General features: G+C 38.0%; 1 protein-coding gene across 3 annotated transcripts in view; it reads left to right on the plus strand.

The window, feature by feature from the left end:
• The window catches only part of MMS22L (MMS22 like, DNA repair protein), an 88891-nt gene extending 74625 nt beyond the window's left edge, over positions 1–14266 (plus strand). For 2 of the 3 annotated variants that reach the window (XM_053974451.1, XM_053974450.1), the window contains 6 exons: positions 5832–6043; positions 8340–8506; positions 9895–9991; positions 10117–10212; positions 11136–11303; positions 13565–14266. In XM_053974451.1, the coding sequence (XP_053830426.1) occupies positions 5832–6043; positions 8340–8506; positions 9895–9991; positions 10117–10212; positions 11136–11303; positions 13565–13664 (840 nt within the window). In that variant the 3' untranslated portion in view covers positions 13665–14266. The remainder of the gene's footprint in view (positions 1–5831; positions 6044–8339; positions 8507–9894; positions 9992–10116; positions 10213–11135; positions 11304–13564) is intronic. The other variant, XM_053974452.1, reaches the window with a different exon arrangement.
• The last annotated feature ends 92 nt before the right edge of the window (positions 14267–14358 follow it).

A 14358-nucleotide genomic window follows, 5' to 3' on the forward strand; every position in this document is an offset into this window, starting at 1 on the left:
GCAGGATTGTATTGTGAAACAATGCAGTGGTGGCATTGTAAACATCACTTGAATTGATTAGTTCCAAAAGCAGTTCACTGTGATGGAAGGCACTGTATGGAAGTGAATATGGTTATGCAAGGCTCTGCACAGTGTGTTTTGCTTTATTGCTCTGTAGGTATTTTCAGAAGCTGTGTACATGTAGGGCCATCTGGGCAATGGTATTAGCTTGGACTGTGAGTGTCTGTTTGCTAATTTGGTATTTCAGTTGTAGAGCCAGTTCCTCTGGAGCCAGCACAGACAGATGTAGTCTTCAGATGAAACCACTTGAGTTGGTTTTGAAGTCTTGAGTGTTGTGTACCCTTGTTTCCTGTTTTATTTGCCAGATTCTGACTTCCAGACCTCACTTTTGTACTCTTCATCAGTCTATTGCATTGTTCCTGTGCTTTTCAGCTATGCTAGATGACCTTGTGTGACCAAATATTTTATTTTAGACAAACACTTCTTGTAGAGAACAAGTAATTCTTTAATTTGGTAAACACTTTTGGGGAGAAAAGATGACAATTTGTGAGTTATTTTTCCTGTTTCAATATGACACTTTAGTATTTTATTAATTTTTGTATAGGTTCCAATATTTTTAATTGTTTCAAAATGCTTCATTTATTCAAAAGTACTTCCTTCTCTTTTATGTGGAAAAGTGGGAAACTTCCAATTTAGAATCAGCTCAAAACAAAAATATTTCAAGATCAGTTTAAAAACAACAAAAAAATAAATCTTCTGAGATCATTTGAGATTGAATGGATTCTAGGCACTCTCTGAAATCTCAGGTTATTGTTTCACAGTTGGCTTAAAGCTACATTCATTCCTTTTCACCACCATACACATTCTCATTTAATTTGCTTTAATGCTTCTGTGAATAGCAATTTGTGACTTGAATCAAATAGTAACTAGCCTCACAAAACAAACAAAACCCAAAAACCCAAATGAGCGTATCAGAAAAGTGATAAAACAGTATATGTGGAAGAGAAGATAGAGAAAGAGAATTCTTTGGGAATAACCTCACCTGAACTAACCTAAACTGCAGGTGAAATGTGTGATGAGGCCCCTCTTGGGTACCTGCCCTGTGCCTGGTGCTCATTTGTGGAGCTAGAGCATTGGTATTTAGTGCAGGAGCCTTAATTCACCCCAATGTTAGACAAGCATTCTTCTGTAGATCTGTCCCTGTTAATATTCCAGCTTACAACTTAATCCTTTCACAGTTACATGAAAATAAAGAAACAGGAATTTGGAGACCATGCAAAGCATCTTATACATGCGAGTTCTTTATTTGTAGTCAAAGTATAAAAGCCCTTGAGTGGAATTTTTACTCAGCAGCCTTTCCTTTTTTAATTTTTTTTTTTTTTTTTTTTTTTTTTTTTTTTTTTTTTTTTGTCTTCTGAAAAGTTCAAGTTCCATCTTTTTTTCTCCATCTTTTTTTCTTCTCCAGTTCCTACAGTGTAGACTTCTCCTGCTTTGCTCAAAAAGACTGCTTCAGATCTCAGAAAACATTTTAGCTTTTCTAGCAATGACCTGAAAAAACTTCCCTCTTTCCATAGTTTTTAACAGCTAATCTTAATGTGGTTTGCTTGATCCTTTTTTGGGGTTTTAAAGGGGTTTGAAGTCAGTCCTAGTAGCAGTTTATTTTACATATCCACTGGTGCAACAATTTTATGAAATTCTATAGAATTCCTCTATATTTTCATCTTTTAGGACAACATACAAAGCTCTGTCTCTCCACACAATGTAGTTTATTACTACACAATTCATCAGAACTAATGACTGTATTTCACTGTCCTTCACCACCCCAAACCTACAAATTTATTTGTTTTAATTTTACACAAGCACAAATAATTGTCAAAGGCACTAATTAAGACTGGATGTTGCATTTCTCTCTCCTCAGTTCAGACTGACTGTGCTTGTTATGTTTGTGCTTATACAGAACTTTGGGCTATACCCCTGCCTTTTGACAGATTTTGGGCAGCTGGTCTGGTCTCTACTTAACGGGGCTTATCAAGACTTTTTTTTCAAACTCAGTCACTGATGCTGCCTTGTTAAAATAGCTTAGCTCTAGTAATTTTTAAACTTTTTTGGGGGGTTTTTTATCTTGCCTAAAGGGTTACTGTCTGGGTACTATTTCTTTCACTGCACATCTGTTTTGATAATACTTGATGACCTAAGAAAGATTTTTATTGAGATATAAAAATTGCCCTCAGAATTGCTTGAATGACTGACTTTGGAAAGTAAAGCACGAAGAATGTGAATGAACAGCCATTTTACAATTGTATGGGACTGTTCCTAATTATGAGATAGTGAGGTATGTAAAATTTAACAGTAGGTATTTCACTACTGCAAAAAGAAGTTGATTTGTGTGGTAGTGGATTGCTAAAATCTACCATAGGAAAGAACTGAAGCAGTGTAAGGAACTTGTTTTGGAGAAGAAATATTAGTTTAAATATATCTTGCAGAACAGAGTGTGGGTGGATGGAATAAGCACTGTATACATGATGACAGGGAAGGTAAGGTAGGCTGCTTGATTTATCAGTGTTAATCCTGTCCAAATACAGAAGATTTGTTGATTTCTGTCTAAGTACTGAGAACAGCAGAAGAGCTTCATTCTGAGTAGTGCTTGGCCCATACACTTCCCAGTGATTTTAATGGCTCTGTGCAGGCTCAGCATTTGTCAGAGAGCAGCCTTTAAAAGCCCTCCCATGAGCCACATCTGTGGTCTGATATTTGAGCAAGCTTATTAGTACATTTTGTGAATTATAATATGTATTTAATAGGAATTGTACAACTTTAATTGGTGGACAGCAGATTTATTCCAACAGAGGGACTTACAGTGTAAGTCATCATTAGGTAGCTTGGCATTTCTGCAGTGAATAGTTCCAGTAATCCACACTAATCGTTCTTTGCTCTCCACAGGTGATTTACAGATACACAGATAAATCAGAAGAGGCAGCTCTGGCCACAAAAGGTTCCTGCAGTGAACACACACAGGAATCCATTGCCTTTCTGTTAAAATGAAGAGCAGATGATGTCATGCTTCTCTTCTCCCCTTAAAATGTCCTTTTTTTAAAATCTTAACCTCAGAAGAAGATGGCTGAAGAGCATAGTTAAGGAAAAGAAAGCAACTCCCTCAGCCCTTTAAAGTCCATCTGCTTTGCAGGGATTGTCCTGGGGGCCTGATGTGATTGATTTCAAATCTCTGGTCCAGAATTGCAGTCAAATTGCACGTGTGTTTCTTTTTTTCTCTCATTTGAACGGTAGCTTCCTTCATCTCGCTTAATTACTGGTGGGATTTAAAAGAAGAAATTTCTGTGTGATTACCTTGCAATCACATCCTTGGCCAGCACTGCCTAGGATGTTGTGCCATTGTAGCCAGAGATTTGCACCTGCTGTGCAGTGTTGGTAATTCATGCCTTGTGCCACTTGGGATATGGTGTTGTCAGACCACATGCAGGTCTGTCGCTCTCTGCACTTTGTAAGGAAAAGGAGTCCAAAATAAAGAACACAGTGTTGACCTGAAGTCAGTAGACTTTTTTGTTCAAACGAGAAATCCAAGTTCTTTTTTAATTTCTTTGGGATTCAATTTCCAAATCAATTTATTTCAACCCAAAAAATGAAAATACTTTTATGAAGGATCAGGCTAGGTTTTTTGGTTCACTTTGAAATGAAATTATTAGACCTGCAGAAATTAGTCAGCATTCCCTCAGATATCTAAATTCTAATATTCTTTTCTTTTTATTGCAGCCATTTGATAAGTTTAGGATCATTCTTAAAAACAGTAACTACAAGTTACTGATACAAGTCTTCTTGATACTGTGTATCATTTGTTGATCCTCAGTTGGAAGAATTCTCATTTTAGCAACTGTCATTGTTAGTTCTTCAGAGGTGCTGCATTCTTCATGTATTCCTGCAGGTATCCTCTGTAAGGTTGTGATGTTCTTTGTGTCCCTTTTATCCAGTAAATTAATACACTTTGTCATGGATGTCTGGGTTCTTTTAGTGTTAAAACAGTCTAGAGTCTTAAGGTGCCAGTTCAGATATTTGGATTATGAAATATATGATGTCTTTTTGTATGAGCTTTACTACAGAAAGCACAGGCAACTCTTCTTTATGCCTGCTGCAATATCTTACTGAAAACATCAAACACTTAGGTTTACACACTAAATAGTCTGTCATCTCTAACAGTCTCCGAGTCTGCTCCTTGCCAAGAAGTAACAGACTTCTTTTTTCAAGAATTCTGATACAGCAGCAGCTTTTTCCTACAATAATCTACTATATTTACACAAAAGGAGGAGAAAATCTGAAGTTTTACTCAAAGCCTCTATTCAGAAAGAGTGTTTTTTATCATTGAGACTTGCCAGAATTATCAAGGAGCCCCAGAAGTATGTGAGGTGAAACTCTTAACCCAAATCTGCATTCAAGAGAGCCACTAATAGAAAGTTTCAGGCACCTCATTTCTTGAAATCTCATGTTTCCTGTATTTGTTTACTGTGGAACCAAAGATGGGAACTCACCATTCAGTGGGACCCTCAGCTACGCCTCAGCCTGCTTTTTTTCCCCCTGAATGTTCTGTCACATTCACACAGACAGGTAGAGATGAAAATGTTTTTGGGGAGGGACTTCTATACAAAAAGCAACAGAAATACACTTTTTCCATAGCTGGAGAACAAAAGCAGCTTAACTTGATCTGTTCATTCCTATATTCGGGGCATTAGTTTACCTCAGCAACCATAAATATTCAGTCAGATACTCCTCCTACCAAAACTAGAGCCTGGATTGCAATGCTAATGGAAATTTGAAGTACTGTTGAAATTGCTGTCTAGGGAGCTCTGTGCTTGACCTTGTTTTACACCATTATTCTTGTTGGACAAAACTATTGTGAAAACTGAGTTCTCAAGAGGCTTCTGTTTGTGCTGCTGACTGTGACCCTTGAGATAGGAGATCACGGGACCTTTTTATTTTTTTTCTTAGTGATTTGTTCTTCTTGCTCTCAGTAATCAGAGGAGGGGGAAGGAAACAAGATCTTAACTTTCTCTTATGGGAACCCATTCCAGTAAGAATACTACTCTTTTTTTTTTAGGGATGGACCATATATATTTTCTGTAACTACAGGTGTAGTTCAGATAAGCACTTTCTGGGCAAGTACTTTCATTATAGATTTTTCTCTCAATCAATATAGCTTATATTGAATAAATCACAGCAGTTCTAGCCTTATCTTAAACAGAGTTTAAAACCTCCTCTAAGTCCCTTATAAATGGTTCCTAATTTACCCTAATTTGTTCATACTATGAGTAAATCTTTTCTTGTTGGAGCTTAATTCTAAGTGCTCATTTTTCTGCTATATCATTTATACAGAAATTTCACACAGCCCTTTACAAGCAGATGAGGTATTTATTCTTCCTGTCTCATCTTAAATCTTACCTGATTAATATACTTTGTTAGACCACATACAGGATTGAAAACAGAAATGAAAAGCTTTTGGGCTCAGAAGCTTTCTCAGTTCTGAAATGCCATGGTTTTATTTTGAATTTGAAGGGGAACTTGCATGTCCCAAAGCTTGTCTTCTAATATATTAGTCTAGTGGAAGATTTTTCTCTCCTTTTTAAGCCTTGCCTGCCTCTCTCTTCATTTGTAGATCATCCTGTCTGCAGCAAATCAGTGATGCTTATTTGTCAGGCATAGTTACTCAGTGTGCAGCAGTTTACACAGCATGTAGTGAGTGTTTAGCATACAGTTGTTCAAGATTTATTCAACTGTACTGGTAAAAATTTATTTAATTCCTCACTTTCTAAAATCTTCTCCTACAGGGCCTGTCCTTCATATGTTGTCAGTCCCAAACACAGGGTGCCTATTTAAATCAACTCCTTGGGAGCATTATTCGCCATTATTTTGGACGATTCCTCCCTTCCTCGCCGACTGCGCCCGGTGCTGGGCAGCATCCTCTGCTCACTGCTTTAGGCAGCTCCATCACAGCCCCCCAGCTGCTCCATCTCCACAAGACCACTTTGCATGTCATAAGGTAAGGACCAGTGGGATATGAAACATCACTTACTCAGGTTTCAAATTCAGATTTCACAAATAGCTCGTGAGCTCAGGCCTCCGCTTTCCTCTCAGCTGATGGTGGCTCTTGGAAGAGCCTGGGAGTTGCTGGGCAAGGAGCAAAGGCAGGAGAGTGTTTATATATCAGGAGAATAAAATAGGAAAGATTCGTGACAGAGTAATTAAGGATAAAAGTCCTAGGCCACAACAAAATATATTGCAGGAGGCCACATGAAAAGCAAGTCCTTTTCTAGAAAAATTGTGCTCCAATAGACATCATCACACGTGTGTCTCAGGCTGTACTTAGGGGCACAGAGTTGTAGTGCTTAGAGCTGCCACAGTTACCTGTGCATGGGGGGCCTTGTTGCTCTCTAAGTGTCAGGGCATACACAGGTGTGCCAGCTGCCCAGGGGACATGGAAAATTGGGGGTGTGGGAGGAGGAAGACAGGCAGGGAGACAGTATTTGTTCACTGTGCTGTCACCACTCACATTATGTCAACAGCAGCTACAAATATCTGCTCCTGCTGCTGAGAGGCTGTAAACACTTGGGTTTATGTACTGCAGAATAGTGAACAATCTGTACTTTTCCCCCATGCTGGGAAAGGATTTAAACCCCCTCAAATACAGGCCTATATCCATGGTAATTGGATCTTTATTTGTTAAAGAATGGGTATATATGTTGATCAGAAAAAGAACGTTAGTGCTGATCTTGGGTAAATATGATAGGCAATCTGAAAGTAAACCCTGTATTATCATCTATTAAGGGAGTCAATTAAGATTTCACAATCTTAGTTCTGACATGTTTTTGGATACCCAAACTTTGTTATCTTATTAAAGTTATTTTTGAATGTGTGCATGCATGTGTGAACATGGGGATTGAAAGTGGAAAGTTCTGAAGGTGTAATAGCACTTGGTGATTTTTAAGATGTGAAACATTCCTTAGTGGTCTGGGAAGAATGTGTTAGAACAGGAGCACTCTGGTTTGCAAGGTGCTGAGTGGTCATGAGGCAGTCACAGGGTCTGTACCCAAATAGGTGCAGTTTGTTGGCCTCTTGGCCATATGAAAGCAGTGACTGTATTGCTGCTGCTGCAGAGAGGAAAGAGAACCACACCATCAGGATTGTCTGACTCAGCTGTTGTAGTGGAAGAACACATAAAAAATAGTTGTGGGAAATTTTCAGAGTAATTAATGAGACAGAAGATTTCAGAATTGCTAATATTAAATAAGACAGACCACATGATACAAGAACTGTGGGTGTCACAGCTTTCATTTGCCAAGGCACACCAGTGCTCTGAAGCAGTGCAATGACGTACACAGAGCTCTGAAAGTCTCATTTCATTTGAAAGCTGCAGAAGCACTCTTTACTGAGTTTTTAATAAGGATGCTGGTTTTTAATTGATGCATTTCTCAGCCAACATATGTGCCTTGTTTGAGTAGGTAACAGTACCTAATATTAAATATCTTAAAATGTTTTTTGAAGGTTCTGGGAGTGCTCTTGCTGACTGATGAATAAATGCTGTGTTCTCTTTCACCTGTGAAACTTATTGTCTTCAGATTCCATTAATTTGTGGTGCCAAACCAACAGTAGTTCATATTCTTGTATTCTTTTGTGGAAAATGAACAAATCAAGGTGTTACAATTGGAACACTCAATGTGTGTTATGTTAAAATTTGCTCTTGTTGCAGATTGACAGGTCACCTTTTATCCTTGTGCCAGATTTTATACTGGAGATGTTTGTGTTAATTCTGACAGAACAAAATCAGTCATTGGCTGTCCTGTTACAACTTACTATTGACAAAAATCAAATAACAGTACCAGTGTAATAGCAGAGCTGTTACCACAAGTATGATTGTGAGTTTGCAAAAGCACATAAAGCTAAATAATGTCATTAAATAACAGCTGTATTATGCATGTTGGTTTAGGATTTTAGAAACTTGATTCCTTCATTAATTCAATTATATTATGAAGCTACCTTTGTATTGAGCTTTTAATAGTCACACTTGGGTTTTTAACTGTAATTATGATGCCTCTTATTTCTCACTCCTCTCTGAACAGAAGAGTCAGAAGATATCACTGTCCTCTGACAAACTGAGAGTCATTGCTATGACTAAGATAAATAGAAGCCATTATTTAAGCCTAGATAAAGATAAAAATCTATGTAATAGGCCTCCTGCTGAAATATCACAGTTATTTTAAGGTATATGGTGCTTGCATTGCATGGAAAAAAAAAAAAACAAATAATAGACTTTGTTCTGGCTTGCTTTGTCTTCCCAGGGAAAGCTACCTGCAGTTCAGAGGGCATGCTCCACCTCCTCGCTTGGCCTCTGTTCTTGCTTTCATTCTTGAAGTACTTCAGAGAACCCAGAGCACTGAACTGTGTGACATAGACTTGGTTCTCCCAGCCGTGTTGAAGTGCTTGCTACTGGTTAATGAGCTGCAAGGTGAGCTGTTTGTTTGCTTTAAGTACATTTCTCCACGCCTGCAAGATTTCTGCACTGCTGAGCATCTTTCATACCAGTATTTAAGATTCTCAGATGAGGTGAATAAAACAATCTGGCCAGCTAAACTGGATGAGGCTTTTTTTTTCATTAACTGTTCTGGGACTTCTGCCTCTCAGGCAGAGAAATCCTGCCTCATTTAACTCTCTAATAAACTAATCACCTTCTCAGGAATCTGAAGGTATTTCCTTTTTCTCCATCCTTCCCATATAATCTCCTCCATTAGCAATTGTGGCACTTTTCTTCCACCTAAAGTTTTGAGACCAAATAAGACTAGTGCATGTTCTCCTCATAGAGGCATTATAAATGGATTAAAAGTAGCATGTTGCTCTCTGAAGGTATCTTTGAATCTTCTTTCTTCTTTTAGCATGCTTTGTTTTGTAGCAAGAACATCTTTATTTTTAGGTACTTAAAGAATGAAGCACTCTTTTCACCCACCATTGTATAACGAATGTACCTGAGCTCAAAATTTCAATTTCTTGCTGCTAGAGAGGCATTAAGCAAAATTTGGATTCACCTCTGACGTCTCCTGGGAATTTTCTCTAATAAAGTACTGTTTGATTCTGGTCTGTAATAGTTTCAGGGACAAGATGTGCTTAGGAAATTGGCTCAGTCATGACCAGTTTTCTTCCCCCTTTTGCCATCACAGCCATATCAGCTAAAAGCCGAGTACGCACCTTGCAATGTGCCGGGTAATGAGCTGGAAGTCCTGTGCTGCTGTAGCCACCAGCTCCCTGCCTGCCTGGACAGGGCTCTGCCACACCCTTCTAGAAAAGCCTTACAGCCCAGTTCCACTTTTATAAAAGAAGAACTGTATCTTGCAACTTGGGTATTTATTTGGAAATAATTACTGAGAAAATAGTGGGGAAGGTTGTTGGGGTTTTTAGGGCTTTTTTCCCTTAAAAAAGTTAAAATTTCAGAACAATCTCCACTACTGAAAGTGGAGTAGATCCACATAGCTTTGAGCAGAATATAATGCTGTGATGACCTTTATTTTGAATCAAATAGGAATGCTTAAAGAATGTAAGCAGAACTTATATTTAAAACCTCTATTTCCTCTAAATGTATATCTCTTGGCTTTAACTTACAAAACCATAGTGTATTTAAAAATCTGTTTAAAGGATAATGGTGGTGAAAATAAGACTTTTCCATAAACCTGACTCATTCTGTTCTTTATAGCCAATCTAACTAAGTGCTCTCACAATCATTTCACTTGCATCAAAGATAAAACCTTTTTTTTTCTCATTTAAAAATTTTTGTCTTCATGAAAGACATTCTCCAGATGGTCAGTTCAAGAGCTCTGTGTGAATATTGTGATTTTTCTTTTGCAGTTAAAAAAATATCTACAGACATTGTACAGTACATGGTAGAAGGCTGCCAAGCAGGGTCAGGAGGAGAACATGCCACCCAGCTGACTTCTGTATTTAGGTAACCAGAAAATATGCCAACTGGCAGCAAAGCTGCTGCAAGCCAATTGACAGCAAACATGTTTTTTTTTTTAAATAACTAATTCTCCTAACATGCTGCATTGTTGCTTGTTTATGGTATTTTAGTAATGGTACTTTTGGCACTGGATTTGAACGCAGCTTTGCCAAAAGCCAGAGCAGAAAAACAGAAGTGAGAGGCATAGTCGCTTCCTCATGGATGAGGTACTATTTTGAGAGGCATATTAGTAGGGAGGTGTTTTGCTCCTGCAATGGGAAAAACACCTTGGGAATGCTGATGGTGCTGTGAAAGATGTGTGTGCCTAATTTGAAGTGCAGCTAATATTCATATAACAAGCTTAGGGTTTTTAATTTGACTTTGTGACAATAATAGATTATTATAATGTAAATTATCCTTATTTCAGAGCTCTGCAAAATGAATCCTGTATCTTGCATGGATACAGTTGACGAGCTGCATGACCTGGCACTCAAAGACATTCTGCAAGCCTTAAGCACTGCTGCTGTACTGGGCTAGGTCTAGGTGAAAGCCTTGAGAGAGACTCACTGAAAAAAGAATGGGTATTTGTGGGAACGCCAGTCTGTATGTGATACATCACTTTCATGGGATGTGTCATCCCTAGGATGCTAATTTTGAATGTAGTCTGTGAGCCATAAAGTCTTCAGATCCTCAGGACAGCAAATGGATGCGCTTCCCTCTAATGGTCTGCCCTATTTAAGATCCAGGGGAGCTTTATATGAAATGCCAACATTGTTTCTGCAAATTTGAATCTTAAACTCTTGTTTTGTTAGTCATTTTATTACAATTATTTATTAAATAAGAAATATATGGCTTAGTTTTGCATTCGCAAACATTACGAAGTAAAGTGCTCTGGAACAAGGCAGTCCTGGTGAAACAGCAGCAGAATCTTCCAAATTATTTGAAAATAAATGTGTGGAATTCTCAGCATTAGGTTTCAAAACCATGGCTTTGTTTAGAGAAAGTATTCCAGGTAGATTATTCCAGTGTAACAATATGAAAATTGCTATGCAGCCAGATTGTTTGTTCTGATTAGACTCTTCAGTTGTTGTTGGCATGCTCTCTGCATCTAGTTTTGCCCCTGCATTAAATGCCCCTCTATCCCCCTCAGGCAGTTTATCCAGGAATACACTGCTGTCTATGATCACCGGGTTTTCAGCATACTGGAAACAGTGGCAGTCTTGGATCAGACTTTAGTTACCAGCCTGATTCCCACAATTACACAGTCTCTGAAGGATTCTGAGCACAAACAAGGCCTTGGAAGAAATGCTGCACAGAGGTTTGATTTTCATTTAATACTGTTTTTGACAATGAATAGTAGAGGTTTATTCTGTTGAAAGCAAGCAGTGTTAAGACACTCAAAAGTGAGTGATTTTTAAGTGTTTTCAGCCAGAAATCTCCCTTAACTCAAGCCTTTCATGGTTTTAAGCTATCTATATTTGATAAATATTTTCAGAGATGTTTTGATACTAGGGTCCACAGAGTAGAATTTATGTGAAGCCAGGTTGTTTCTACAATGTAGGTTGCAAAACAGAATTAAGAATTCCTTACCCAACGAATTTTCCTGTTAGTTCCTGTTTTAGAGGATTATATGGCTCATATGTGAAATTATAGTACAATCAGGTATGGTCTGAGTGCTTGGAAAATAAATACCCCCCAACTTAATACCAAGAGCTCTCTCATAATCTAAACTTAGAAGAGTTGTGGGTGTCCAGGAGAGGCTGGCTTCGATAGGCACAGCAGGCTCACACTTCCTCCATTTGCCCCCCAAGAACTCAAAACAGAAATATTTGACATGTGAATCCATCTGGCCTTAGGAGAACTGACACAGGAGGGGAGCAGCTCTGCAGGGATGCTGGTGTCTGGGTGCAGATGCAGCACTGACCTGTCAGCATCTATGCAAGCACTGTTACAAAACTGCAGGAAGCTCTGCCTTGTGTGGAGCCTCTCCTGTTAGTGCTGCTCACTGCCCATGACTCTCCCGTGGTCTGGGCAAGGAACTGGCCCCAGTGTTTGCACTGCTTCACATCCTGGGACTTCTCAAAGGGGAGGATCCACTCATGCCTCACACTGGGCAAGTTTTGAGCTGTGTGTTGGCAGGGCCTGGGCTATAAAAAGTCCAAAAGACAGAGTTGTGCAATAACAACTCTTGAGACACTGATGGGCACTCACAGGGTATTCATCTTCCATTTAATGAAAAATGTATTTAATTAATTTGTAATTATAATACTCACTTTTTACTACCAATTCTGTTCACTACCAACAACTGCATTTGCTTTTATTTAAGAGAATTTGCCCAGGATCAGCCTGATGTACTGTTATATGCAGGATTTCCACTTGACCTGCTTTTCATCCTTTGACAGTGTGTTTCATAACTAAAATTTTTGCTTTTCTTTTGTTAAATACTGTTAATATGATAACATTCATCCCACTATTTACAAAATGCTGAAAGCATGCAGGTTGTTTGAGCTTCCTGAAATACATACTTGGAGATTACTGAAGAGCTACATTTCCTTTATCCTTATCACTTAAACCATATATATTAGCTGATCTGTTGTCGATGTTTTCTATTAGTAATTTGTATTTAGAATGTGCTCCATTACCCAGCAGGCTGAGGTGATCCATGAGCATTTTATTGTAAGAACACTAATTTTCTCTCTTCAAGAACACCTGATTTTCTCTCTTATGTCCCAGACTCCAAATAACATGATACTAACGTATTCAATGCAATCACTGCAGACATTAAAGTGCAAATCTGTTTCTATAAAAGAAGTAAGGTTCAGAAGTTGCATTAAATGCAACTTCTAGTGGTGATGTCCAGTGTTGTAATTGCAAGGAACTAGTATGAAAACTGCAGTTTTGTTTGCTCAAGGTAATACTTCATGACAAAAATAGATAATTAGAAAAGACCTAAATGTCAGAGGCAGTGCTTTAACAATAATTACATTGTCTGGGTTGGAGAGTATTAGAATGAACTTAAGGTGAAAAGTCTCATCAACACATATGCACTCTTCTGGAAAATCCACTTGAGTGACAGTTCCTTTCTGAATTCCAGGTTTATTTTAAAACAGTCATTGTCCTTGGCTGAGGATGGTGGTCTGAATCTGGTTGAGTGCTTGGGCTGCACCCAAGTGCAAGGGGCTCACATCACTGTGCTGTGGTGAGAGTCACAGGGATTACTTAGGCAGAAATGAGAGAGCAAACATCATCAAGTCTGAATGCCAATATCATCTAGGCCTTGGAAACTCCACGTTTTTAAATAAGGAACTTATATTTCACAGCAGTTTACTTGTTTAAGTAGGCTTCTAAGCAGCTCCACTACGCTTCTAGCTGTAAACAGTGCAGTCCCTATTCTTCCTCTGATCTAGCCATGCTAAAGAGTCACAGCAAAAAACCAGTTGAATAGGTGGGGGGAAATTAAAATGTTTTAATATCTCAATATCTAAGCAATGTGTTTGGGAATTACACACTTTTACTCCTAGGATGTGTGAGATTATTAAAGTAACATGTTATATGTTTTGGTTTTTTTTCTCCCAACAGAGAAGCCTATAAGAGACTCTTATCTCACCTTGCAGAGGCTGGACAAAATGAGATACAAAAACTGGAAAATGAGACAGATCAGTTATGTGCTGGTGATTAATCCTTTCCTCTTGGACATTATGACATTGTTGGTACCTAAAACTACAGACTATGACACACTAGACAAGTTCTTTATCTTCACAATGGAAATACATGTATCAATTTTTGTGGTTGTTTTTTACCCAATTTATGTATTAATTTAAAAAAAAAAAACCTTTGGTATTTTATTATTGTCATGCATTTGAAGATTGACTCAATATCCTGATGAACAGCAATAGAAAGATTGAAAGCTAATTTATTACAGATTCAAATATCTGTATGAACAGAGCCTATATTGCAACATACAAGACAGGATCTCATAGAATTTCACAACTTAGTTCACACTGAATGAGACCTGTCCCTCTTAATAGTGTACTTTTGAAAATCTTACTCAGTCTGTTCTTAAGAAAATCATAATTTTGTAATTTCTAATTTATTATTTTAGTAGAATGGGAAAAACGTGTGCTCTCTAGTAGTCAACTTGTTGACTGCAGTGCATTCACCAGGGTTGTGCCAGTGTGATAAAGCTTGTGTTAAGAGAGTATTTTTTAATATGTTTATGTTGCACAGAATGTATATAGCTGTCTTTAAATTCCACCTGTATTAAAACATTTCAGTATTTCATACTCCATTGTAAAACCTGTCCGTTTTCTTTGTGGGTAATATAAGAAAAGGCAGGTTTAGATTTCCTGTTCCCTTCCTTTTCAATGCTATGT

This window comes from Vidua macroura, chromosome 3 (genome assembly GCF_024509145.1).
Source record: "Vidua macroura isolate BioBank_ID:100142 chromosome 3, ASM2450914v1, whole genome shotgun sequence".
In the NCBI taxonomy this organism is placed as follows: domain Eukaryota; kingdom Metazoa; phylum Chordata; class Aves; order Passeriformes; family Viduidae; genus Vidua; species Vidua macroura.